The following is a 24,671-nucleotide window of genomic DNA, read 5'->3' as shown; positions in this document are numbered from 1 at the left end:
TGCCGCTGTTTGCTCCTGGCATCGGTTATCCGCGTCCCGACCTGCTTGGTCCCCGAGAACCTTCCCATCGAGTCCGTTGTCGATGGACAATCAGGATCCCAGATAACGTCGCGAACCTCGGCATCTTCCCGACCTCGCGACTGCGCGACTGACTGTTCGCGTCTAGGATTTTTCTCTTCTTTACAGTCGTTTCCCGTCCTTCCTCTAACCCCTTAAGTTGGCTGTCTTGTCCTTCGGCCCCATTACCGCCCTCCAAAATGACGGAACCAGAGTCATTCGAAGATGATCTCTTCGCCGATCTGTGAGTGCTGCCCGGTCGCCCCTGACACCACACACGCGCTCTTGGAACACCTGATCATCAGGTCCAGTCGTGGAATTTTCGCTGACCATGTCTTGTCCCGCGATAGCTATGCCGATGACGAGCCTACCTCAAAACCAGTTCCTGCGGCCGCGCAGCCCGCAGCACCTGCTCCAGCCGTCTCTGCCCCAACAGAGGCGCTGGACGAACCGCCTTCGGCAGATGGTGGTCACGGCGCTGACGACAGCATGAACTACGAAGATGACGATGAGGATGACGACGTCGACTTCAATCTCGGCAACGGCTCCGTTTCAACAGCACAGTACTCCTCAGAGAGGCCTTCACAAACGCCCATGCCCTCGGCCCCAGCGCCAGCTCCAAGCGCGCGAGGCCCCAACTCCAAAGAAGACGGGTAAGTAATCTTTTGGCTTTTACGTGCAATACTTTTTTTGCCCCTCTCCCCGTGTTCCCGAATACGATTCGGTGGCGTGAGCTTCAAGCACCGGTATTGGCAGTGACATATTCCGTGGAGGATGGTGGTTTGGACTGCATGCTGTTGGCTGGCGCATGGACGGCCACTGGCTCGTGGAGGTGGAAGGGGAACTCTACGCAATGCCGGATGGGCAACTTGAACGTGTCCAAAGGCCTCGAGGGGCCTCGTCGGCAGGGTGGGCGTTTGGGCTGGCACCAGGGTCCCGGATCTCAACCCTTCAAAGAACGCTCTAGCTGCCTCGCTGGGCGACGAGTTAAAGGGAGAAACAGCGGGTCATTGGCAGAGTGCCGCATGGCTGCCTGCTTCGGAGGGCAGACAGACGGAGGAGCAGCCACTACAAGATCAACGCCCGGCACACGCCACGAAAGAGGTCGAAGATATACCCAGAAGCGCCAAAGCGATAGTCAAGCCAGGAGCACATTTGTGTCCGATAGCCCCAGTCAGCAGATACTCCTTTGTGGGCTCCGACGGACACCCTTGAGGGGGTGTCGCTGGGTGCCGTAGCAAGATTTGGCAGCGGATAGCGCTCGAAGGGCAGTACCTAGCTTGACGGTAGCAGAGCAAGACAGAAAGAGCAAGAACAGACGCAGACACAGACCCGCAAGATCAAGGAAAAGAAGCGTTCGACGGTCGTTCAAGTGGCCTCTCCTGCTCGCGCTGCGTCTTGTTTGCTCGCTTGTGGGAATCACTGGGGCGTGCTGCCCAACCGACACCTCAACCAGCCTGAACTGCCGCCAGCCTCGAGGGCTTTCCGACTCCGGGATGGGATTCCCTAAGCGGCTACACGACGCCACAGCCGACGACAGCTTCCTCATGGACCATCTCCCATGCACTTCCACATTTCTAGGGATAGGAGGGAATAGACGGTGCATCTATGAGGGAGGACGCCCCAAGGAAATTGCTGCCTGTTGGCCTCTGCTGCCCGCTGGAAATCCTTCCTGCAGCACAAGGGTTCGCGCCCAACGAGAATGCTTGGGTTCTTTTTTGGTGCGCCGTCTAGGATACTGTGACGGCCAGCATTGCTCTACTCGCCGCTTCAAGACCCCGTCCGCCCGGAGCCAGAAAACGCACGGGGAACTATGGAATCGAGAGAAGGCGTGGCATTTGACCAATAGCCTGGTGGCTAGGCTATACATATGCCATGGAGAGCCAGACGCACTAAAGCCAACTCGTCTCGACTCATGCCTAGTTGGCTTCCTCGGTGCTTATTCTTTTCAGAAGCGTGGTGCGCAAATCAGACTAACACAGGAATTCGCTAGTAAAATGTTCATTGGAGGCTTGAACTGGGAGACAACGGACCGTACGTATATGCAGAGGCAGAGGCTATATGCGATGCTCCAGACCCGGACAGGCCAGACGAGGCTAACACGCGAAATGATACAGAGTCACTGCGCGAATACTTTTCACAGTTCGGCGAGGTTATTGAGTGCACCGTCATGCGCGACGGCTCGACCGGCCGATCTCGTGGCTTCGGCTTTCTGACTTTCAAGGACCCCAAGACGGTCAACATCGTGATGGTCAAGGAGCACTACCTGGACGGCAAGATTGTGAGTGTTTGTTTGCGTTTACCGCGCCGCGGCTTCCAGCTGGTTATAGCACAGGCCTGCTGACACGGATACTCCCCGGCACTAGATCGATCCCAAGCGCGCCATCCCACGAGATGAACAGGAGAAAACGAGCAAGATCTTCGTCGGCGGGGTAAGCCAGGATACGACAGACCAGGAATTCAAGGACTTCTTCGCCCAGTTTGGCAGGGTCGTGGACGCGACCCTTATGATGGATAAGGACACAGGCCGTCCCCGCGGCTTCGGTTTCGTCACGTTCGAGTCCGAGGCCGGTGTGGACGCATGCCTGGCGCAGGAGCTCGAGATCCACGGCAAGCCCATCGAGGTCAAGAAGGCGCAGCCTCGCGGCAACATGCGCGAGGAAGAGGAGGCCAACCGGCGGGCTGGCGGCGGCCCTGGAAACAAGTTCCGCAAAGGCGTCAACGGCCCGGGCGGCGACGACCAGCAGGGAGGCGGCGGCGCTGGCGGCGGCATGGGCGGAGCTGCCCCCGGGGGCATGACGCCGCAGATGATGGCCAACTACTGGCAGCGCATGCAGCAGTACTTCCAGATGATGCAGCAGCAGCTGGCCATGAACCAGCGCAACATGGGTTTCGGAGGCATGAACCCGCAGATGATGCAGATGATGCAGATGCAGCAGATGCAACAGATGCAGCAGATGATGGCCGCCCAGGGCCGCGGCGGACCCGCCGGGAACCCTATGGCGGCCATGGGCAACATGAACCCCCAGATGATGGCCCAGATGCAGCAGATGATGGCGGCCCAGCAGGGCGGCGGTCCTGGCGGTCCTGGTGGTCCCGGCGGCCCCGGCGCCGATCCGTCCGGCGGTGGCGGTAGCGTTAGCGGTGGCCAGGGCAGCGTCGACGGTAGCGTCGACGGCAGCCAGCAGCCGAACCGAGCGCCGTTCAACGCATACGACCAGCAGATGTTCGAGCAGCAAAAGCTGGAGGCACAGCAGCACAACCCGCAGCAGCGGCACCGCGGGCCGCAGCAGCAACAGCAACAGCCCCAGCCACAGCAGCATCGCCAGGGCGGCGGAGGCGGAGGCGGCGGGTACGGCGGCGGCCACCACCAGCAGCAGCAACAGCAGGGAGGGTACGGCGGCGGAATGGGCGGCGGCGGCCCCACGTCCTGGGAGGGCATGTACGACGACGTCCCCCAGCCCAACTTCAACCAGGGCGGCGGCTTCCGCAATAACAACAACAACAACAACCGTGGCGGTCATCAGAACAACAACAACCGGATGGATCCCAACAACGCACCGCCGCCAAACGCGCCGACCGGTCCCAAGAACGCCGGCAAGCCGGGCTCCAACTACCGCGGCGGCGGCAGGGGCATGAACCGCGGCTTCCACCCTTACGCCCGTGGTTAGTAGTCACGTCTGGAGGAGACGATAACAGATATCTCCTGGTGCGGCGGCAAGACTGCTGGTGGCCGCTTCTCGCATTCCGCCTGCTTTTTTTTTTTGTTTATCTGGCACATTACTATCATCTGCTTCCTCACTCAATCTTTCATTCTCGACTGCCACCCTTCTCGTGCTGTATCCTTTCCCGTCCAGCCCTTTGTTTACCCAGGACTCTCCTCCTGGAGACGGCACATTGGGGGAGATCCCAGAGGACTGGGGGAAAGGGCTTGTGTAATTACTAGGAATCCCATTCGTTCACTGGGATAAAACAAAAAAGGGGGGTGCCTACAGCGGATGCGGGATGGCTCGTACGAGGTCAGGAAACGCCGCTTATTAGGGCGTCTCAGCCTTTGCTCCGTTTCTCCCATTATTAATCGCCTTTTTTTTTCTGTCTTATCCTCCTGTACTCAGCTGTCGGGGACTGAATTTCAGCCAGCTCATCAACTAGTGCGTTCATGATGCGTGCATGTCCACATCCGGGGAAAGTCTTGCTTCTCCTGCAAACCAAAAATGCGTTTTCAGTCGATCAGGAACACCAGGCTCTCCGTCTTTTGTCTATCTTTGTATTGATGTTTTATTTCATGTGCTTCCCGCAGTGAAGGTTCCTACCCAAATCATGTGCTATACACTTTGGTAAAGCCCTCGGCGGGCGGCTGCAGCCAGTTGCGGGCGTCGTACGGGAGGTCGCCCTCGATGATGTGGAAGGTGTAGATGATCCTCCCCTTCTGGCTCAGGTTCTTCTCGCTCTTGTGCAGCAGGTTGCCGTGGATCAGCACCAGCGACCCGGCCTTGACCTCGCCCGGGACGTAGCCGTCGTCGTCGAGCACCTTGGCGCCCGCGGCCTCGTCTGCCCCAACGGCGGCGGCGGCCGCCGGCCGGGCGCCACCATACTCGGCACCAGGCGGGAACGCGGCCCCGTCGTCATTGTCCACCATCTCGGTCCCGCCCCCGGCGGCGGCGCGCACCAGCCTCCGGCGCACGGGGCTCCAGCGGTGCGAGCCCGGCAGGAAGCTGAGGCAGCCGTTCTCGAGCGTGGCGTCCTCGAGCGCGTACCAGAAGCCGACGGCGGACGGCGGGTCCGTGTACAGGAAGGTGCTGTCCTGGTGCGGCGGCACGGCCCCGCCGATCTCGGGCTGCTTGCAGATGACCATGCTCTGCAGGCAGCGCGGGTCGCGGAAGCCGAGGGAGCGCGCCACGGGGGCCGGGCGGGCCAGCTGGCCCTCCACGCCGCCGCCGCCGCCGCCGCCCGACTCGCCGGGCCGGGACAGCAGGGCGGCAAAGGGCGGCGACAGGGCGTGCAGGTAGTGGCCGATCTTGTTGACGGCGCGCTCCTTTGGCTTGGTCAGGTTGCCCGCGGCGTCAAAGGCGTCCTCCTCGAAGAAGAAGCGGACCTTGTCGCCGCTCCCCAGGAAGTAGTCGTCGCCCACGTGGTCGGCGCCCGACTTGCCGCCCGTGCTGAAGCGCGTCAGCGGGTGCGACGACACGTCGAGCGACTCGTCCAGCAGCCGCGCCGTCTCGGCCAGCAGCGACGCCACCGTCGCGGGCGGCAGCGCGCCCGGCACCACCAGGTAGCCGTCCCGGTGGAAGGACTCGAGCTGCGCCGGCGTGAGGCCGCCGTCGCCGGGTGGGCTGCTGGTGGTGGTCGTGGTGCTCATGGTTGCTGTCTATTTCCAGGTCTTGCTTCCAGGCCCTGCTTCCAGATGGGATGATGGGCTTCTGCAGTGTGCGGGGTTCGATGCAAAGGAGCCAAGATAAAAGTGATTGGACTTGATGAAAACCAAAATGGGAACTAAATGGATTTCTGGTGGCGTGACACCTCTATCGGATTCTACTCCACCCTGCAGATGGCCGCCCATGTGACAGCCAAGGAGTGCGGCGATCTTGATAGCCTCAGATCCACGCCAGCGGTTCCTGGTCGTAACAATATCCCAATAAAAGCAGCACCACAGCCGAGCACCCGCGCTCCCAACAACAAATTCAAGCATATAACAAAGACAACACATATCGAGGTCATGCAGCTCCTGTCCTGTTACCCAAAGCGACCTACAGTGGGAGGACAAAAATACCGCTCGCTACCTATTTTAACGCTACTACTTTAAAATGCTATAACTTTACCCCAAATGCATGCATTAAAGTGAGGTAAGTTTTATTATAAATTTAAATAAAAAAGCTAACATATACCCTTTTTTAAAAAATTTAAACGAAACGGTTATTTAATAATTAAATAAATAATTAAATGTTAAAATTTATATATTAAAAAAGTATTTTATAAAATTAATAACTAATTAATAATAAAATGTTATATATATATAATTTAATTTATATAATTTACTGCTTATTAAATACTACGTGTATAAATTTTTAAATTAAGGTTATATATATTTTTAGCTTATTATTTCTATTTAAAAATATAGTACGTTTTAAATATATATTTTATTTTTTATTTTTTTATACCTTAAATATAAAGGAAATTAATAAAATTAAAATTAAAATGTATATAAAAACAAGTTAAGTATTATATAATAAAAGTTACTTTTTAATATATATTGTGGGGCGCTGGTATTCCTTGCGCAATTTGGCGTTGAATTTTTTTTTGGAAAAGCGAGCGGTACTTTTGTCCCCCGGGTGTAGTAGCTGTCTGTATGCCTACCGGGTACCTATACTCCCTCGTTGCTCTTCCAGAATCATTATAAAGACAAAGCAGCGAGCAAAACAAACCCTACTCCAGAAAAGGACCCCGTCCTGTATGCAAATATGTACAAACTCATGACCTGTATGATATTGAGAAAGAAAAAAAAGCCGACTCGGGCGACTCTTCCCTGAAAACGGATAACAACGGGTTTCGTGTACTGTTGGTGATTATAAGGATGCCTTGGCCGGCCGGTCGGGCGCAGCCGGCCCTACAGCCAGCCAGAGCCTGGCAGAAATGCAAATGGTCGTGAGGTGTGTGTTTAGGCAGTATCGGGGTCGTTGAGGAACTCGTATCCCCTCTCCTGCGGCAAGACAAACGCCGACGTGACCAGCCCCGCGGCGCACAGCACCGACAGGCCGGCGCTGACGGTGGCCAGGATCCACGACTTGTCGAGGTGCCAGCCGGGCACGAAGAACTTATCGTCGTTGTCGTACAGGTACGCCACGACCGAGACGGCGGCGGCCAGCAGCAGGGCTACGACCGAGAGCAGGCCGGCCAGGATGCGCCAGCCGGCCACGCGCTTCTGCTTGCCGCCGGCCATGACGACCACGAATGCGACGAGGGTGACGAGCTCGAGCACGGCGGCGAGCGAGACCAGGAAGCCCGTGGTGCGCCACATGGAGCAGAAGGCGGAGCCGTCGCCGGCGCAGTCCTCGCGGTCGAGCGGGAACTCGCGGCAAGGGGGATCGAGGACCGAGGAGCAGCTCCGGTGCAAGCCGACGTTGCGCGTCACGGACCGGCCCTTGACCGACGTCACGCCGTAGCTGACCCAGTTGGGCAGGACGATCGAGGCCAGCGTCATGACGACCACTGCGGGGGTGCGGGAGGTGTGGTTAGCATGTTGATGCCTTGGTGTTTATTCCGTCTGCTCGGTGATGGTGGTGGTGGTGTTGAAGTTGCATGACGACATGGCCAATCTGCCACCGCCAATCCACCTGTAGCCTGGGGGATCAACCAAACCTACCAGAGGCAAAGGCCACTAGCGCCGTGCTGTACACTATCGTGCGTGTCATTTTTTCAGTCTAGGGAGATGTGCGTATGGAAGAAGGATGGCTATCAGGTGTTGCCTGATTGATTGAGACTAAAGGATATAGAATGAGTCGGGTGGCAGCTCGTGGATTTTAGGTCAGCAAAGACGGGGAGGACGTCAGGCGCAACACACCACGCCACAAGTTGGTGGGGGGTGTTGCTTCCTGCTGGGAGGAGCTGGGTACGCTGGACCGGCTGGGCTGGATTTGGGGTGATGCGTGGCCTCCGACAGGGGTGCCTGCCGCCTTGAGCTTCAATCGAGGCTGGGCACCAGCCAGGGCTGATTGCCGTTAGTTGCCTGTGCCCTGGCTGCGTGCATTTGATTCGACGAACCGTATCTGTGCTCTGCTCCTTGGCGCGAACCACGGGTCTCTATGCTCTGCTCTCTGGACTCTGCCAGCCCCTTGGTTCCTTGATTGTCCTTGATCTCCAAAGCTCAGCCATCGTCGGAGCTAAAGCTGTTGTAGAAGCAGGGGTTGGTTGACATCGCCAAACAGTGGACTCACCCATCGATGAGACTGCTAGGCAGAGGGTAGGTGGGCAATAGAGGAACTCGGTGCCATCACATGCCTGTCCTGCCCACCCACTGACGCATGATTGTAACCCCCACTCTGTGCTGGCGGCGGCAGCGAGCATGAGCATGCATTGCCTGAATCCGGCCTTTACTAATCGAGGTAATTGAGCTCGCCCACGCCCTTTCAACTGTATGCGCAGCACTGTGGCTCGCTCGGGCGGGGGCTGCCCTTGATTGGTGTCGTCGTCATTCTTACGGGAATTAATCGGCGGCGCGAGGCCATCTCGACTCCTCCTCTCGACTCCTTCTCTCGACTCCTTTTCCTTGTCCCGACCTCAGCCTGCCCGACTGTGAGCCCCTGAGACAACGAGACAGCCGACCTCGTAACATGGCATCCTAGCCCTTTTTGTCCCTTGCTTCTTTTATTTCTTTTGCTTTTCCTCCATCATCATCCACCCGGGCGGCTGCGCTTTACCAACTGTCGTCCCTGTAGCGGTAGTCGCTCATCCTGCCAGCGTGCCAGCGTGTCAGCCCAATGGCAGTCTTTGTCGACCTCGAAGATGGGCCGGATCAGCCACAGGACTTCCAGCACGGCAAGCCCGTCTGGAAGCCCGAACCTGAGGACCGCCCACCGCGGCCGCCGTCGCCGATGCCCGAGTCCGAGAGCGGAGCCGGCCAGGCCGTCATGGCGGGCAATCCGAACCTGAACTCGGTCACGGAGGCCCTGGGATGTTATCCGTAGGCCGAAAATCTCCCCTTTTCCTCTCTCACCCTTTCTATATCCATCAGTAGTCGGATCACCTGGTGTTTTCTGTGCTTTCGATACTCCAATTTTCAAAATGCCGTGATAGTCGACGTGTTATGCAGATTCAGTGCAAGTCTTGAGATCAGAAGAGGGACTAAATGTCCTCGTCCCCCAGCATCATCGTGGTCATCGCCGCGTCGCTCGACCTCAACTCGATCGATAGCCTGGCCCGCACCTGCCGCCAGGCCCGCAGCGCCCTCATCCAGTATCGCTCCAGTCTCATCAAGTCCTCGCTGCGATGTTTTAACGAGCCCCTGCCTGTCGACCCCGAGCAGACGCTGCGCTACCGTGCCCGTGCTGGCAACTGGTATTACATGGAGGATACCAGCCGCACAAGCTACGGCGGCAAGCCCGGCGACTGCGCCCGAGACCTCGTCGGCGAATGCCACAAATGTGGTCAGGTGAGCCTATTGCTGCCTCTTCGGGTTTATGGTATGAAAAAGGCTGACCGCCAGGCTACCATAGGTTGTGTGTCGTGTAAGCCAGACAACCATTCCCACTTGCCCCTTTTCTCACAGGCCCATTATCTTTGGGCATGCACAAACACAGTGACTGAGATGTCGTATTCAGAATTGCGCGATAAAACCGCCCGCGCCCATCGTGCTCCGTGACAGGCACCGCCGGTTATGCAATACATGCACCAAAGCACCCATCACAGAGCTCGTGAAGCCGCCCCTGGACCCGACAACCCCTCTCGCCTCGCCCGCTATGCAGAGTAAGATTTGCCGCTGCGAGGGCGGCGTGTGGCTTTGTCAGACATGCGGCCGCTCTATCCGTGGCGCAGATCATGAGTATAAGGGGTGAGTGATTTTTGATGTTGAAATGTGGCTCCTTCTCTTGGCTTCTCCCGGGCAAGGGACAGACAGCTGACAAAAAGCGAAAACAAACTTGGCTAGACTGTGGCGCTGGCGCGGTCAGTACGGGGAGGTCCTCGGCGGCGTGGGCACCGGGATCGGCGATGGGGACCGCGGCGTCCCGTGCGGGCGCGAGGACGAGTGCCTCGGCGCCAAAGAGTGCGAGCATGAGACGGACTGCGAGGCCGCCGACGCCGCCGCCGCCGATACCTACTTTGCGCAGCAGCAGCAGCAGTCCCAGGCCGCCGCCGCCGCCGCCACCAACCCCCTCCTGCTCCTGCAGAGCCCCGTCGCCACCTGGCCCAACAGCAACCACCACAACAACAACAACAACAACAACAACGGCGGCAGCGGCATGGCGACGCCCGACTCGTCGTCGCTCAGCAGCCGGCGGCACACGCCCAGCCCCGGGTACGCGCGGCACGAGATCGAGGGCATCGGCGGCGTGGTCAAGACCAAGCTGGTGCGCATGGTGCGCGTCGGCGCCGGCGTGCCCGAGTGGCAGGACGAGAAGCCCGCCAGCCGCGGCGGCGGCGAGGCCCTGGCCCGCGAGGTCGCCGGCCGCGTCCGCAGCTGGTGCGGCTGGTGCGCCAGGGTCATTCCCGGCCGGGACGACCTGGCGCGCGACGCCGCGCGCCTGCTGCCGGAGGAGGAGGAGGAGGGGCAGGGGCAGGGGCAGGGGCGGCTGGGGAAAGCAGGAGGGGAAGGAAAAGGAGGGGAAGGAAGAGGAGGGTCGGCCGCCTTGGGGTCTTCATCGGTGTCGACGGCGCCATCGTTCTCGTCGACGGTTGCGCTCAGGGGCCGTTAGGCGAAGGGCTTGGCTAGTCAGGACTCTTCTATTGGGCAGTTTGTTTCGCAACATCTAGACAAGATCAGGAATACAATGGACATGATGAGTGCGCAAATGCCTTGGTTAATATTGGCTCTTGGAGTGAAACTCACAATCCTTCAGGGGCTGCCACAAGGAGTCATAAAATCAAAGTTGTATATTCTATATAACTCGTAAAGTCTATAAGCCGGGGTAGTAGACGACAAACAATAACATGGCTCGGACACTAATGAGGAAAACAACCATATATCCCAATTACCGCATCCCAAAACAAACATGTCCCAAAAAAAAAATACTCCCACACTGCAATGCACAGACAGACAAGAAAAGGTCTAGTTGATGGCACCAAAGATGGTCTCCATGAGGATTCCGGTGATCTGGTAGGGGTCGGCGTTGGAGGCCGGGCGCCTGTCCTCAAAGTAGCCGTAGCCCTTGGCGGCGCACTCGCGGGGGATACGGATGGAGGCGCCCCTGTTGGCGACGCCGTACGAGAACTGGTCGATGGCGCCCGTCTCGTGGCGGCCCGTGAGGCGCTTCTCGTTGCCCTCGCCGTAGACGGCGATGTGCTCGGCGTGGCGGCCCTCGAGCTTCTTGATGGCGGCCTCGATGTGGGCCATGCCGCCCTCGACGCGCATCTCCTTGGTCGAGAAGTTGCTGTGCAGGCCCGCGCCGTTCCAGTCGCCCGGGATCGGCTTGGGGTCAAACGAAACCTTGGCGCCGAACTCCTCGGCCACGCGGTGCAGGAGGAAGCGCGAGATCCAGAGGTGGTCACCCACTGAACGAGGAGAGGTTTTGTTAGTCGGGGTGTTTCAAAAAATTTGGAGAAAGTAACCAAGGACAGTCTGGGGGAGAGTGAGAAAGATTTTCAACGTACTTTCAATGCCAAGGCAAGGGCCGACCTGGAACTCCCACTGGGCAGGCATAACCTCGGCGTTGGTGCCAGAGATCTTGACGCCGGCGAACAGGCAGGCCTTGTAGTGGGCCTCGACGATATCCCTCTGCACAACCTTGCCGGTGCCGACACCGCAGTAGTAGGGGCCTTGCGGGGCGGGGAAGCCGTTCTTGGGCCAGCCGTAAGGGCGGTCCTCAGTATCGAGAAGGGTGTACTCCTGCTCGAGGCCGAACCAGGGCTCGTGGTCGGCGTGGGCGGCCATGAGCTTGGCGGCCTCGTCACGGTAGTTGAATTTGTTGGGGGTGCCGTCGGGGTTCCAGCACTCGGACAAGACGATGATGTTGGGCGAGCCGCGGAACGGGTCCGGGAACACGGCCACGGGCTTGAGGAACACGTCCGAGTTGTCGCCGGGCGCCTGGCCCGTCGACGAGCCGTCAAAGTTCCATGTTGGCAGGTCCTTGGGCTCGTACTTGTCGTCCTTCAGGGTCTGGTGGTGGTGCGAGGTTGGTTAGCACGTGTGTGGGTGGTGTTGGTTTTGGTGGTGACGATGGTGATTGTGGTGGGTTGCATCAAATAGCAGGGGTGGGGGATCAAGAGTCGATGGAATTGTTCCCGAATCAATCCAAAGCGGGAATGCAGCGCACATCCAAGTTCGTCCAGTGCACGCACAAGCACGCACGACCGGAGACGGAAGGGCCACTGGGCCGCGGCCGTCTGTTCTTGGCAGAAATGTGGGGACTTGGCGCTGCTGCTGCGCAACACACAAACGATGAGACGACGACCTCGGCCCGCAAAAAACCGCCCGTGACGATAAAAACGTCATCGCGACTTGTCTCTGCCTTTTCCGGACCAAAGGCCACAGCCCTGCGCCACCGCCCTCCCGCGCTTTTTGTTTTGCTTCGCTCTTCGCCGGCCCAAGGGAATGAATGCGCAAGGGTGTAGGCCCGAAGCGGACGAACAAGGCGCTGCTTTGGGCCAATTGAGGCGGAATGACGGAGAGGAGTGGGGTCTTTTAGGTAATGGAATAGGATGAAATTCGGAGGCTTTCGGTGCTGTGCGGGCGCATTCCACGCTTCTCTTTCCTTTTTCCCTTTCCCCTTTCCGCTGCAACTTTAAGCGGACAAATCCGGGAGGGAGCCCCAGCCCAGCCCCAAGCCCCAAGCCCAGGGAAACCCCTCTTTCGTGGGCTGGCAGCGAGTCGCCGCTCCCTGGCCCGGAACCACCACCGCCGCCGCCAAACTATGGCGGAAGCAGTAGGGACGGGGAACGAATCTCGGGGAGGGACCCTGGTGTCAAGCACCATGGCAGCCCAAAAGGCCCATGCGGCGCCTGGGGGAGGAGGCTCGCGCGCTCCACCGGTGTGTGCCCGATGTCGTCCCCCCACCGCCGGGAAAGCCAAGATGGCAGGGAAGATGATGTTTGAAAAAGAGGGCCGTGTTGTTGTGTTGCGGTGGTGTGCGTGCGTGCAAAGGGAAAATATGGCAAACTCACCCTAGACTTGGAGCGGACGCCGCCCTCGCTGTCGATCCAGACGTACTCGGCGATGATGGAGCCCTTCTGGTCCAGCCTGAGGTACTTCTGGAGCTGAATTGCACGGAAATGAAGACGGTCAGTAACGGGCCCGTGATGTAGGAGTGGTCATCGGGGGCTGTTTTGGACTTACGTTCTCGACGTATGTTACTTGTGCCGCCATCTTGGTGATTATGTGTGTGGGTTGTTCCTACAAGAGGAGAAGAGGGAGAAGAAGTAATGAGAGCAGGTAGTAACTTTGAGGGTGTTGATGAGAGTCCGGGAACAAAGATGAGGACGGCGTGCGACGGCTCAAAGGATATATAAATACCAAGCGCGTTGCAGGGACAAGTTGCCGTGGGGGGAGGCAGCCGAGGGCTTTTTATCCACCACGACGACACACACACGAGCTACCGGGGATACATGTACACATGTACCTTGGCTGCTACCTCCGGTATGACGCCTGAGCTAGGAACGTGCATGCAAGTCAGTCGTTTCTCCTCTGGGCTTCCCTCCCTGTTCCGAGACGCCCCCGGACCCAAAAATACGGAATAAGAGATAAGGGACCAAAAACAGTTGGAAATGGTTTGGACGGGATTGGGCCGGGTCTGCACGGGAGGTGGTGTGGTCCCTCCACTCCCTCCTTCCTGCCTCTTGCCTTGCCATGGGCTTGCCGCCGCCACCACCACCACCATTCCCACCCACGTTAGCTCTCCAGCTCTTATCTGCACCAGCGTGGCTGGTGGGAACTGCATCAGACATCGTGTGGGACACGGGATGCTCGCGGCAATGATGGTGATGCTTTTAGTTTAGCTCTGAGGCCTTTCTAGTGGGGGGGCCTTGGGGGAGTTTTTTTTTTTTTCCCTTCTTTTTTGTTCTCTTTTTCATGTCCACGGGGAAACGACATGTGTGGGGAGGGTTGCCATGCACTCTAATCCCCGTCTTTTTCTGCCTCTTCTCGTTTCTTTGACTTTTGGCAGGTTGCCCTGACTTTTTGACTTTTTGGCTGGCCGTTTGAGCGGACGGATGGGGGAGGCTGTGTCTGCCGGCTTGTCCTAGACCAAACCAAAAGTCCTTTGGAGCTTATACGACACCGAAATTTTCTTCTGCAAGCCCAGGTGAACGGACGCAGGGGGGCGGCAGGCTGGCAGGCTGCCTGCTGCTGGTACCACCCACCTGCCGCATTTGCATCCCATGGAGACTTTCAGCTGGTTCGCCGCGGCGTGGCCGTGACCTTCATGTTGCTTCTCGATACGGTCACATTCAAGGGCCCGGCGCTCTCAACAATGTCAAGACAAAGCAACACGTACCTGACACACCCTCTGCGAACCTTGTTTGAACCAATTTCCCTGTTTTTGGCCTTGTTCTTTTTCAGCGTTTCCTTCCCGCTCTCGTTGTCGTCGCATCAACGCGCCCTTCTACCCAAACAAGTTGAAATGACAGACAGGGTGGGGGGTTGCACTTTGTTTTTTTTTCCTTTGCAACCACTTGACATTTGATCCATACCCTGACGGTTGCGCTGCAGGGAGGGTCCTAGGGAGGGTCCTCCCACCCACCACCCAGCAGCGCTGGGGTGGGTCTCGATTTGGTGGCTGCCCCTTGCTTCCACAGCGTGTCGGTACTCCAGTCCGGGAGGGCACTTGGCCAGATGCCTGAACTGGAAAAAGCGGTCTTCACCCCGCAGAATCCCTCACCAGGGGAGACGCAAGCCTTTCGCCTCTGCATGGGGGACTTTCTTTATTCCAAACCGCTCGGCTGAAGAAATACGATGTGGGGAGGCCGGTACACAGAACAGACTGACCTCCGTGCTTGGTTTCCATTCCATTGACAAACGGCGCCCAGCCACGTTTCGATACGGGGGCGTGTTTTTTTTGTTAATCCTTTTGCAGGCGGCGATTCAAAACCAGGGCACTTATTACGTACAATTGTCGATCCGCTTGCTATTTTCGTTCCTGACACCGCCAAGCCCGCTCTTGGCCCGGTTTACGGGTTTGCGCTCGATTGGACGGGGAAACAAGCCCCCAAGGACACACACCGACCTTGTGCTGCTTGTATGTTGGCACACATCACATCATGGGAAAATCTTGCTGACCTACTTTTCTTGCATCTTTGCCCGCCCAGCAAATCCGACGTCCCCGTCCAAAACACGTCCAGTCTGGCAATCGTGTCCAGCCACACCCACCCCAACAACGTTCCGGGGCGGACCCCAAAAAAAAAAAAAAACAGCTGGTCCATCGTTGACTAACAGTTTGGTCATTTCCGGTGCTAACCCGACCTCTCCGCGATAGTGACACCTCCGTTCTTCGGAGCCCGCTCCATGCGCCCTCTTTCTCTCTGTCTCACCTTCCCTCCCTCTGCCGCTCCTTTCCCCAGACTGCTGGGTCCCCATCCCCACACCACCATCGTGTAGCAGGCACCCAACCCCATTGCCCCTTCCCTTTGCTTTTTGGGACCTGCCGCCCCCTTTCGGGATGCAACCTCGGAGCCGTCCGTATCGTCGTCTCCTGATTGGCCCCTCGCGATTCTTTTATGTTATATGCCTGACCCCGACGTGCGCGCCGCTGAGCGCTTTTCTTGCCGCGCCGCCATTGAGCCTCCGATCACACGTCCGATCGGCCATCCCGGCTCCGCGTCCCACGCCGATTAATCGCTCAGCCCGACCACCTGTGACCGCCTATTCCTTCTCTGTTTCTTTCCACACAGATTATCTGCTCCATAACACACTAGTCACTATAGCTATCTCACATCCTCAGCCGAGTTCACGGAGCAAATGGGGTAAATGGGCCAAGTCTGCACACATAGTTGGCCACATCGCCATACCGAACGAGACATCCATTCCCGTACCAAGGGATCCACCTCCCAGCCCGCATCACATGCATCAGCAGGCGGATCGGTTAGAACCTCACTCCGTCTCCAGAGCTCCAAAAAGAGGCGGGGATTTGGGGCTCTTGGCCGCATTGGTCTCCTCATCTCCAGATTCCTGGAGAACCTCCGAGTCAGCCTTGTTGCTTAAAAGGAAATACACCCAAAAAGAAGCGGAGTATACTGACCTCGATTGGGTCCGCGTAGTAGTTGGGCAGCTGTCGAATCACAGTCTGTCCAGACCGCTTCCGGGCCGCTCCTCTTCCCCGTGCGCCTCGCTGTCTTCCTTGGCGCTGATTGCTCAGCAGAGGCAAGGCTGGCCCCGAGGAAAGATAGCCTGGTTTATGGGTGGCATGTTTTCTCACGAACGGCTTGGGAGCAGCGAACTTGAAGGGCATCTTGGGCTCATCCGCCGGGGTTGATATTGTTGTTCCGGTTGTTAATGATGGCTCCGCTGTGACAGAATCGATATCAGGGACCGCCGGGTACGTAGGACTAGGCGCCTCGCCGTCCTCAAACAAGCCGGACCGTGATGGTTCGGCGGCGACCGAGTCCATATCTCTGGTCTGCGGATATGTGGGACCCGGCGCGTGGTATTCGGCCGGCGCACCCCCGGATTTGGAGGCGTTGCCTTGCATGCTGTCATCCGACTCGCAGTCTTCGTCAAACCCTGAAGGCAACAGCGTCGTGACAAAGCTGTGTATATCCGACGCTCCTGACGATGAGGCAGGTGACCCAGCAGCGGCTTTCTCCCTTGCGGCAGCATAAGTAGTCGAGATACGTTTCGTAGGAAGTCCTCTGATGGCTGCATCAGGGGTTCGTTTGCGCGCAGGCTGAATTTGGGCCCTTTGCTGCAGCGCCCGTGATGCATCCGACTTCGCCTCTAGAAGCGCCTGTTGATAGACCCCCTCGCTACTGCTGTCCGAGACGATCGACTTCATCCAGGCTTCATGTTCCTCCCCTTTGTCTCGCACCTTTGCACCCTCTCGGACCGGGCCTCTCAGTTGGCTGTTGGTATGCAGCATGTTGGACGCAAATGGCTGCGAGGCCTGCTGCTTCTCATGAAGCTCGGGTAGTTCGACGTCAGGCCACGTTTCCTTGGATTCCGCCCGAGGGCAAACATCATTCTGCATATCGCTGCTTGGCGTGGGGCTCGTAGAGAGCAGGAAATGCGCGGGAAGACTAAAGTTTGGCATCGATTCTGGAGGTATCTTCGGAACTCGCCGTGGTGCCTGGTCGGCAACATCCTGTTCAGCTGAGCCAGTCGAGGAGTCTTCGTATTCGCCCAGGTGGCGCTCCCCTTGTATATCGCTGCCATCAGATGCGCTCCCGTGGCTAGAAGGACCCTGCCTGCCAAGTCCTGTTTCCCGGACGCTGGGGATCGCGTCGCACAGAGCGCTCACTCCAGGGCTAATGACTGGCCGAGAGAGATTCGATCCGGCCATCCTAGTGTTAGGGGATGAGCACATCAAATCTCTCCATCGCTCGTTCTCTTCTTGCAACGAAGCCGTTACAACGGGCTCCCTCGGGCCAACCTGGGCCATGGTGCTGTCTTGGGGGTTTGAACCATGTGATACAGGGCCGGGGAGCGGGGAACGGACGAGCTGGTGAATTCGGCGCCGAACTGGCGGGGTTACGGCCCGAGATAATGACGAGGAGCTGCTTCCGGCACGCCTTGCCCGTCTTGCCGCCTGCCGTCTTTCTTGGGTAAGACATCTGCTCGGTGTTGCGCATGGACTCGAGGACATATTGACTCCGGCGCCCCCTGCCTTCTCCGCACATGCTGCATTTTGTAAGGCTACAAGTATACCATGTGAGAAAGAGGATAAACTTACGCGAAGACTGGAAATAGGGGCTGCTAGTGAGGTCATCCTGTTTAGTGCCAGATGGTTCTCGATGGCTGGCGCGGCGGCCCATGCTGGAGCTTTCGCCGAATCTCGCCTCCTGGCTTCCTATCCTGATTCTGATATCCCCCAATGCTGGCGAGGACTCGTGTCGGTTACGACCAGACTTCATCCTAGCATTGTACCTGCGCTCGAGAACATGGCCGGCTCGAGGAAGCGCGCCATCTTTGTGGGGAGGCCATGGGGGTAACCGTGGCGTGGCTCTATGGGAGGTGGAGGGATGGTGAAGCGGCTTCTGTATCTTCACTCCGGTCCAGTCATCTTTGAGCAAAAGCTTTCGCTTCTTGTCAGCAATAGATCTGTCGCCGCCACCCGGTCTTCCGTGGGCTAAATCGGCGAGCCTGTCCTCTGGAGGCTCGGGGCTGTGGGTGGCATGAAGCGCGGGTGCTGGGCGGCTGCCAGGGTTGGGTGATCTGGGGGAACTGCTTGTTCTGCGGGTACTGTTGAGTGCGCCCGTCCTTGCTTTTGCAAAGTGCTGGCGCTGGCGTCGAAGAAGCTGTTTGCCGCGCCCACCAGGGACATGGCGGGCGAGGACCCCTTCAGTCCAATTCATGGAGCTGGCAATGGCGAGGCTGGGACTTTGGGTGGCCGCATAACCAGGTGGTAGGTCTCTGTTCTCTGAAGGAGCGATGATGGCCTCTGCAGCGCCCCACAACTAAGTGGAAGGGCTGAGGCGCCATTACCTTGCACGGCTACCTGAAACGGACAACACTGGGAAGGAACCAACTGGGAAGGAGCCAGCAAGCACTCACTCAGGTCATGATATCCATTGGATCAATCAAGGGCCCGACAAATGTTGACGAAGGAAGCCACTCGCAACTTTCACTTGATGCAGGTGCGGGTCGCAGTTGCCATGCCTATACGCCATCACCTAATTCGCCGCATCGCCTTCGACGGTTCCAAGGCAGAAAATGAGGCGAGATGGTGAGGGGGATGGAACTGCGGCAATGTGAAGAGAACACATGCCCACATCTGAGACGCGCGCCAATTAGCGAGAAATGGTTGGATGCATTATCCACAGGGCTTCAACTTGCTGACAACCCCCAGCAGTGATATGAACTGGCCCCCAGCTCATGCACTGGAGTGTTGTTGGGGGCCGTCGTGCCGGGGTGGAACGGCTGAGAGATCAGGCTGTGATGCCAGGCCAGGATCTAGTACCCACCAGGATTAAGTGATATAGGCCGAGGGAGAGATACTAAAGTGCTGATATTCCTAGTCTAGTAATAGTTGAGCCTACGACTTTAAATCTCTACTCGTTTGACTGCATTGCGTACCCTCTCAAGCCAGGTGTTTGAGATGCCGCTGAGGGCGGAACCCAATATGCCCGATACTAGCAAACCTAGCGCGAATAGCCCCCTCATGCCTTAGCAGGAGAACTCCTAGGAAGATCACATCGGCTCAACTTCAGGAAGTGAGAAAACCAGCCGCAACCCGGGAGCAGACCTCAAAATTCAAGTAAAAAGACGCGGTGTAGGTCGTCGTCTTCCATCTCATAATTTGGCCTCCTTTTGATCTTTTTGGTATAACCTTTTGGGACCTGCTTGCTCATATACCTTTCTATCCTGAGGCCTGTGCTGGAAACTTCTCGAAGCGAGCATAGCCCCGAAACAGGCCGTGATGAAGGCAAGGAAGAAGCAGCTCGAGAATCTCTAAGATAAGGGCCTTCATTGAGAGCACATTGAAGGCATGGGGCCTTCTCCCTATCTACACTCAAGCCATCAGCCTTCGGGTCACCCTCGAGACTCCGAAACATGTAGTCATTCACAAGAACCGCTTTCAGGCTCTTTTGGCCGCCACGATTCATCTTGTTCCCGGTGGTGGCTTGGCTAACTCTACACAGAGCAGTGGGTTGGCGCCAACTTGGTCCGGCCGGACTTGAAGTGGGCTAAGCAGCTCGTCTTCCTCGACTTGAAGCAGTACAGAATTGGCAACACCGCACTCCTCGACGCCAACATCACCTCCACTGGCACGCTCGCCGGCGATGTTTGCAGGGTTGCCGGGAACCCCAAATGCCCTTCGGAGGGCTGGGAGTCGATGGAGAGGCTGGTGGCCACTTTCCGCAACCACAGACACCTAGACGAGGAGAAGAGGCGCTTTTTCAGAAAGCCACCTGGGGTCTGGTCTACCGCGGTGCCCGGAGCAGCGATGCAGTTTTCCCTGGCGATCCGCGAAGACCCGTCCGTCCCGAGGCCATGGGGGAGTCTTTGATCCTCATGCCGCACCGTGCCATCGCAACGGCCATGTCGGACGCCATGGGCCACTTCTGGGAAGCCCTGTTCCTGATGGCAGATGTAGAGAAGGCCGAGAGACGCGGGTCCAACTACCGCTTCTGGTCCTTCTCGCCCCATGCGAGTGCTCAGACGCGATGCCAGGCGACTGTCGTTGCGCAGAACGAATCCTTCTCGGTCAACGGTAGCCGCCTCGTCGTCTTCCCTGATGTTCGCAGCAAAGATGCGGAGATGCTGTACCAGAACATGACCATCCCAGACGCCGGGCTGGACAGGTTCCTGTCAATAGGGCACAGCTCCGTTCCGCGACTTTTCTTTTTCAATCTTAGTACCCCCGGGCTCTGGAGGAATGTATCCATCGTCACGGCCATATCTCTCCCCCTCGAGGGCCAGGGCTCCGTGCTGTACGGCTGTGTGTCCACTACAAAATGGATATGGGCCGACCTTAAAACGACCCCTAACAAGACTATGACCACGCGCCTCGCGACGAACCTTGACGAGATGATGACCACAGGTAGCGACACGGCCATCGACAAAATGACGGCCGCGCGCCCAGGGCCCCTGCCTCTCGGCTGGGAGGTGGGCAACTTCCACCGCGTGCTAATCGAAAAACAGTACGCGGACCTCATCGACGTGCCCATCGGCCCTTCGACCGACACGACCATCTTCCAGCGACTGGCCACGGCTGCGGGGCTGGCCGGTCCTGGAGGTGCGGCCTCTCGCTCCGCAGTCACCACGCTCGGCCATGTGGAAACGCTCGTCAACATGCTACTCGCCATGGGCCTATCGAACTCAGCCAGCGACGCTGACACCAAGCCCCGGCTTACCAATCCCGACGGCAAGTGGTGCTGGACATGTTCCGGGTCAGGCCCGTCTTCGGAATCTTCCAGCTGAGCAGCATCGACCCCCGGTGCCGCAGCGGCGCCTTCACGGCCCCCACCTAGACCGACGACGACATGCTGCTCCCGCTCTACTTCAACGTCGCCATGTTCGGCTACGGCTACTCGCGCAACAGCGACCAGGCGGGCCCGCTGCTGGCGGGCCTGTTTGCCTACTCGGCCGTCGCCGTTCTGTTTCTCCTCTGGAGCGTCGGTCTCGTCGGCGTCGCCAGCTCGAGCTGGGACTCGCCGCTCGAGGTGGTCGCGCTCGCGCTGCGCAGCCCCCGGCCCGCAGACAAGGCCCTCCCTAGCAGCCTCGTCGAGAACCCCGAGGTTCTGAGCGGGCGGTACTGCATCGCCGCGGATGGCGAGGACCTGCTGTTGTAGCCCATGGGGGACAAGGAGGACGATATTGGGAATCGGGTGCTGCCAAATACGCCGTACAAATTAGATTAACCAGCAGTCTGGGCCCTTTTCCTGCCATGACTACTTTCCAGTCCCTGTTTCCCATTCGATATCCCATTCCTTGTTCTAGGCATCTACCTATTTGATCACCCCTTATATGAACAATAAAAAATGGGACTTGCCTCAACGAGCACATACGGGCCATACCCACTGGAATACACGGAATCCCGTCCGCTCGGGTCGGGAGCAGTTGGAAATCCGGCGTCCGCATTGCCTATTGGCCAACTGGCCAACAAGCGTTTTTTTCCAACGGTTTCCCTCCCGCGTTCGACAGGAAACGGAAATCTATTTAGGGAGGTTAAGCCGGTTAGAAGTAGATTCCTACCAGCCCGTTGCGCTAGCCACGACCAGTGCGCCACCCACCCTTTTCGACAGGCCCTGATCCCGCCGCTATGGAGGGTTCCTACTATCTAGGTACTTATAGAGCGTCCTTGGGGCTCTGCCCTCCCGCGAAGAGAAGGACGGCGCCCCTTCCCTTTTCCTTTCTCCTTTTCGCCTTTTGCCGGTACAGGCTGGATCGCTGTACAATTAACACTTTAGTGGTCGCCCAAGCGCGGCTCGATTTCGCGCGACCTCGACGCTTTGCTGTTTTCTTCCTTCCACAACACAAACTCACACCACGATGCATCCCGTGCCACCGTCTAGGCCACAGCCCTGGCAACAGCCCAGAACACACGCCGACGTCGACAGCAACTCGAAGACTACGCGGGAAGCCGATTTCGTCAGTCACTTCATTCAGCCACTAGTTGCCAGCAGGCTAGATAATCTTCTCGTGCTGACACCCTGTCCCGGAGCAGAACTTTCGATTTGGCACTCGACGAGTTGCGGCGCGCGGGAAGGTGTGCGGCCACCACCCCAATGTGGTGTTTTTGCGCGTGCTGCCAAGCACGCTCGGCCGACTTTCCGATTGTCTATCCCGCTTCCTCCCTGCGACGTGGAAAGACCGCTTCGAAGCACGATGGCCCGAATGGTTCCTGCCCGACCGTATTATTTTAAAAAGAGAAAAGCCTGGTTGGAAGGAAGAATTTGACAATGAGGTGGGAATGTACAAGCTGTTGGCCCCTTTGGGCGGACATGTTGTGCCCAAGCTTTACGGCCAGATTGAGTACCCAAGCACGGACAAAGTCAAAAGGCGCGCACTTATTATATCGGATATCGGCGGGATCCCATTAGGCGAGCCCGAAGTTGGCTCGCTTCCCCTCGGTCGCGTTGAAGAGATGCTGAATGATGCGTTCCGGGCAGTTGCTGACGCCGGGGTCGATCATTGCGACGCAAAGCTGGACAATATACATGTGGTGGACGACAGGATTATGCTTATCGATTTTGATACGTCGGAGCCGGTAACAGAGGACGTGGATCCAGAGTATTGCGCATATACTGCCGTCAATCACGTTCTGAGGCAGTACATAAGGTTACACGATCGCTTTCCCAAAGGAATTCCCTGGGGCGTGCTCCCTAGCCATCGGAGACCTCAGCAAACTTGGGAGACTGTGGATCTATCTCGACCTGAACCTCTTCCGCAAAGTAAGGAGACTGCAGACCCTGCTCCGAATTTTGCACGCCACGCTAACACTACCTAGCACTAGAAAGCTTCGGAGCCGTGGCCAACAGGGCTTCGTAGCTGCTCGTTGGGAAAGCAGGGCAGCGGGTGAATATAATGCTAGGGTATGCGCGGTTGAGTGTGTAAAATAGCTCTCATAGAGGTAAGGCTGAAACAGTGGGCAGTCGGTGATGTTACCCCAATAGAAGATTTCAGACGTGAGGCGCTCTAAGCACGCACCCAGGTGTGTGAGCTGCGGGCCGAAAAGATGGAAAGTTGGCGATGTTCCACCTTCCAATCGTAGGGTGAAAACCAGCCAGCCTCACTCCACCTGCAAGGGTAACAGCGGCGTCACACAAACGCCCTTTGCGGAATGCGGCCATATTATGCGTGGGATGTGAGGAGGGAAGCGCATACATATTTATCTTTGCAGCTGGAGTGAGGCGACATGGCGCCTATTACCTAGCTCATCTTGAAGGCCTCTTTCCCCTATTCCTGTTCCCTATTTCCTGTTTGCTTTACCCCTCAATATTCCCGTTGGGGTATCCAACACCGCCTCTTTTCGACCCCACGAAGAGCATCACCACTAACTATGTCGGTGCCGTTCAGCCAGATCCTCCAAGAGGCCCCAACCAACCCTGCCCATGTTACGGGCTATACATCGGGGACAGGCAGGGACTGGGCCACCCGATACCCTCCTATCACCGGTACCAGATTGTCTGTGCACACTCGCAACGTTTTGGGGACAGATGGTAAGGAAGCAACCGTCGCCGGATGGGAAGCCATGGTCCCGCGCTTCAGCGACGACCAGTTGAGGTTGAACACGCTTGCTCAAAGGCCCAACCGGCGGCCTTACCGCCTCGGCACCGGGTCTGACATGGCTCTCTGGTTCCACACTGAGGTTTCAAACGTCGTTCTGGCCGCTTGGAACGGCACCCCTGCGGTTTTGCAAACTTCCGAAGCCAAGGCGTGGACTGAGCAGCCCTGTATGGAAATCGCCGATGTTACATATTCGCCGGTGGGTGGGGATAGGCCTCCGCTCGTTATCGGCGAGTTCAAAAGAAACCTCCTCAGGCGTGATCAATGGCAGGAGGGGCGCAATCCCTCTAAACCGCTGTCTCGAGAGCTTGGCTCCGGTAAGACACCACCTGACAACCAATTTGCAAGTCCAGATACGCGCACAAGTACAAGTGCCCCCAAATCTTCTGCTTCGACGGCGAGACCCTGCTGCTGCAGTTCCGCGCCAATATACCCGACCAGATCCAGCGGGAGGATTGCCGGGTCGACTGCTGGGTTATCCCGCGGGAGAACGCGGCGGGCGGTTGTACGCTGCGCCAGAGTCTCCATAACCTGCTCGTCCAGGGGTTCCGCCGCTGCCAGGGCTATGCCGCGGCCCCGAACCTGTCTGTCGACCGCTACACGCCGCAGTACCGCGAGTTTTTCTCGGGCCGGCCCGTCTTCGCCCACGACAACGGAGCGCTCAGGTATGAGCACCCCCAGAACGGGCCCATTTGGAGGTGATCTATTTTGTGTGTATATAGCTGTATCATGCTCTCCCTCTGGCAGATTGACTCCTTCCCTTTTTATACATTTGCAGCTTGCCTCTCGTGTTTCGTTTGGGTGTATGAGGCCATTATCGCAATCAGAACCGCTGTTCTGATTGTCCTGGCTTTTTAGCTTTGATGGGAGGGGTCTCCTTTTGTCTAATGCCCTGATATTGGGCTGGAAAGTGTCCTGCCTGGCTGATTTATCCCCGGCTTCGAGCCGCCACGGTGGTAACCAAGGGTAGCACCCAGGCAAGTGCACACACCCATCCCCGAGATAAACACGCCTTCCCCCACCAGCTCACGTTTCCCTTCCTTAATGTCCAAGTATATCCGTCCTTGAAATATTAAACCCCGGCCCGCCG

At 57.7% G+C, this 24,671-nt stretch overlaps 10 protein-coding genes across 11 annotated transcripts in view; 6 read left to right on the top strand and 4 right to left on the bottom strand.

Moving 5' to 3' along the window:
* Nucleotides 1-4,240, top strand: part of GGTG_06219 (hypothetical protein) — a 5,395-nt gene extending 1,155 nt beyond the window's left edge. The window contains exons 2-5 of the mRNA XM_009224035.1: nucleotides 408-710; nucleotides 2,051-2,091; nucleotides 2,175-2,338; nucleotides 2,424-4,240. Coding sequence (XP_009222299.1) covers nucleotides 408-710; nucleotides 2,051-2,091; nucleotides 2,175-2,338; nucleotides 2,424-3,728 — 1,813 coding nt within the window. The 3' untranslated portion in view covers nucleotides 3,729-4,240. The remainder of the gene's footprint in view (nucleotides 1-407; nucleotides 711-2,050; nucleotides 2,092-2,174; nucleotides 2,339-2,423) is intronic.
* Nucleotides 3,964-5,645, bottom strand: GGTG_06218 (phytanoyl-CoA dioxygenase). The gene has a single exon (XM_009224034.1). The coding sequence runs from the start codon at nucleotides 5,414-5,416 to the stop codon at nucleotides 4,376-4,378; it is 1,041 nt and encodes a 346-aa protein (XP_009222298.1). The 5' UTR covers nucleotides 5,417-5,645; the 3' UTR covers nucleotides 3,964-4,375.
* Nucleotides 5,646-6,057: 412 nt separating this feature from the next.
* On the top strand, nucleotides 6,058-6,438 carry GGTG_06217 (hypothetical protein; the record flags this gene model as incomplete). Its single annotated transcript, XM_009224033.1, has 2 exons — nucleotides 6,058-6,112; nucleotides 6,176-6,438. 2 exons carry the CDS (start codon nucleotides 6,058-6,060, stop codon nucleotides 6,271-6,273), a joined length of 153 nt encoding a protein of 50 aa, XP_009222297.1. The 3' UTR covers nucleotides 6,274-6,438.
* On the bottom strand, nucleotides 6,261-7,545 carry GGTG_06216 (hypothetical protein). Its single transcript, XM_009224032.1, has 2 exons — nucleotides 7,418-7,545; nucleotides 6,261-7,263 (listed from the first exon to the last, which is right to left on the bottom strand). The coding sequence occupies exons 1-2, from the start codon at nucleotides 7,464-7,466 to the stop codon at nucleotides 6,713-6,715; spliced, it is 600 nt and encodes a 199-aa protein (XP_009222296.1). The 5' UTR covers nucleotides 7,467-7,545; the 3' UTR covers nucleotides 6,261-6,712.
* Nucleotides 7,546-8,167: 622 nt separating this feature from the next.
* Nucleotides 8,168-10,560, top strand: GGTG_06215 (the record flags this gene model as incomplete). 2 transcript variants are annotated; one of them, XM_009224030.1, is made up of 5 exons in its annotated part: nucleotides 8,168-8,734; nucleotides 8,917-9,202; nucleotides 9,267-9,278; nucleotides 9,372-9,601; nucleotides 9,698-10,560. In XM_009224030.1, exons 1-5 carry the CDS (start codon nucleotides 8,532-8,534, stop codon nucleotides 10,461-10,463), a joined length of 1,497 nt encoding a protein of 498 aa, XP_009222294.1. In that variant the 5' UTR covers nucleotides 8,168-8,531. The 2 variants fall into 2 exon arrangements, with proteins under 2 accessions (XP_009222294.1, XP_009222295.1); XM_009224031.1 differs by having other exon boundaries at nucleotides 8,168-9,202; nucleotides 9,698-10,463.
* On the bottom strand, nucleotides 10,373-13,302 carry GGTG_06214 (glutamine synthetase). The gene is made up of 4 exons (XM_009224029.1): nucleotides 13,040-13,302; nucleotides 12,868-12,960; nucleotides 11,359-11,863; nucleotides 10,373-11,259 (listed from the first exon to the last, which is right to left on the bottom strand). Exons 1-4 carry the CDS (start codon nucleotides 13,067-13,069, stop codon nucleotides 10,817-10,819), a joined length of 1,071 nt encoding a protein of 356 aa, XP_009222293.1. The 5' UTR covers nucleotides 13,070-13,302; the 3' UTR covers nucleotides 10,373-10,816.
* Nucleotides 13,303-15,372: 2,070 nt separating this feature from the next.
* On the bottom strand, nucleotides 15,373-18,205 carry GGTG_06213 (hypothetical protein; the record flags this gene model as incomplete). Its single annotated transcript, XM_009224028.1, has 4 exons — nucleotides 15,373-15,865; nucleotides 15,936-17,193; nucleotides 17,315-17,516; nucleotides 17,583-18,205. Coding segments are annotated over 4 exons (2,161 nt in total), but the record flags the coding sequence as incomplete, so codon positions are not given.
* Nucleotides 18,206-19,660: 1,455 nt separating this feature from the next.
* On the top strand, nucleotides 19,661-20,813 carry GGTG_06212 (hypothetical protein; the record flags this gene model as incomplete). Its single annotated transcript, XM_009224027.1, has 1 exon — nucleotides 19,661-20,813. The coding sequence occupies one exon, from the start codon at nucleotides 19,661-19,663 to the stop codon at nucleotides 20,771-20,773; it is 1,113 nt and encodes a 370-aa protein (XP_009222291.1). The 3' UTR covers nucleotides 20,774-20,813.
* A 22-nt stretch (nucleotides 20,814-20,835) lies between these two features.
* GGTG_06211 (hypothetical protein) lies at nucleotides 20,836-21,144 on the top strand (the record flags this gene model as incomplete). The annotated part of the gene is made up of 1 exon (XM_009224026.1): nucleotides 20,836-21,144. The coding sequence occupies one exon, from the start codon at nucleotides 20,836-20,838 to the stop codon at nucleotides 21,142-21,144; it is 309 nt and encodes a 102-aa protein (XP_009222290.1).
* Nucleotides 21,145-21,844: 700 nt separating this feature from the next.
* On the top strand, nucleotides 21,845-24,283 carry GGTG_06210 (hypothetical protein; the record flags this gene model as incomplete). Its single annotated transcript, XM_009224025.1, has 4 exons — nucleotides 21,845-21,943; nucleotides 22,020-22,633; nucleotides 23,372-23,815; nucleotides 23,935-24,283. 4 exons carry the CDS (start codon nucleotides 21,845-21,847, stop codon nucleotides 24,281-24,283), a joined length of 1,506 nt encoding a protein of 501 aa, XP_009222289.1.
* Nucleotides 24,284-24,671: the final 388 nt, after the last annotated feature.

The sequence above is a fragment of the Gaeumannomyces tritici genome, assembly GCF_000145635.1.
Source record: "Gaeumannomyces tritici R3-111a-1 unplaced genomic scaffold supercont2.3, whole genome shotgun sequence".
NCBI classification, from domain to species: domain Eukaryota; kingdom Fungi; phylum Ascomycota; class Sordariomycetes; order Magnaporthales; family Magnaporthaceae; genus Gaeumannomyces; species Gaeumannomyces tritici.
Note: the sequence above shows the minus strand (reverse complement) of the source record. Positions and strands in the feature narration are given on the sequence as shown.

Bases quoted from the DNA above. Each gene is read 5' to 3' on its own strand.
- GGTG_06218 (XM_009224034.1), bottom strand. From the start codon at position 5,416: ATGAGCACCACGACCACCACCAGCAGCCCACCCGGCGACGGCGGCCTC.
- GGTG_06216 (XM_009224032.1), bottom strand. From the start codon at position 7,466: ATGACACGCACGATAGTGTACAGCACGGCGCTAGTGGCCTTTGCCTCT. The intron at 7,264-7,417 runs GTAGGTTTGGTT...GCACCCCCGCAG, and splicing joins GCTAGTGGCCTTTGCCTCTG to TGGTCGTCATGACGCTGGCC.
- GGTG_06214 (XM_009224029.1), bottom strand. From the start codon at position 13,069: ATGGCGGCACAAGTAACATACGTCGAGAAC. The intron at 12,961-13,039 runs GTAAGTCCAAAA...CGTGCAATTCAG, and splicing joins AAGTAACATACGTCGAGAAC to CTCCAGAAGTACCTCAGGCT. The intron at 11,260-11,358 runs GTACGTTGAAAA...CTCCTCGTTCAG, and splicing joins CCCTTGCCTTGGCATTGAAA to TGGGTGACCACCTCTGGATC.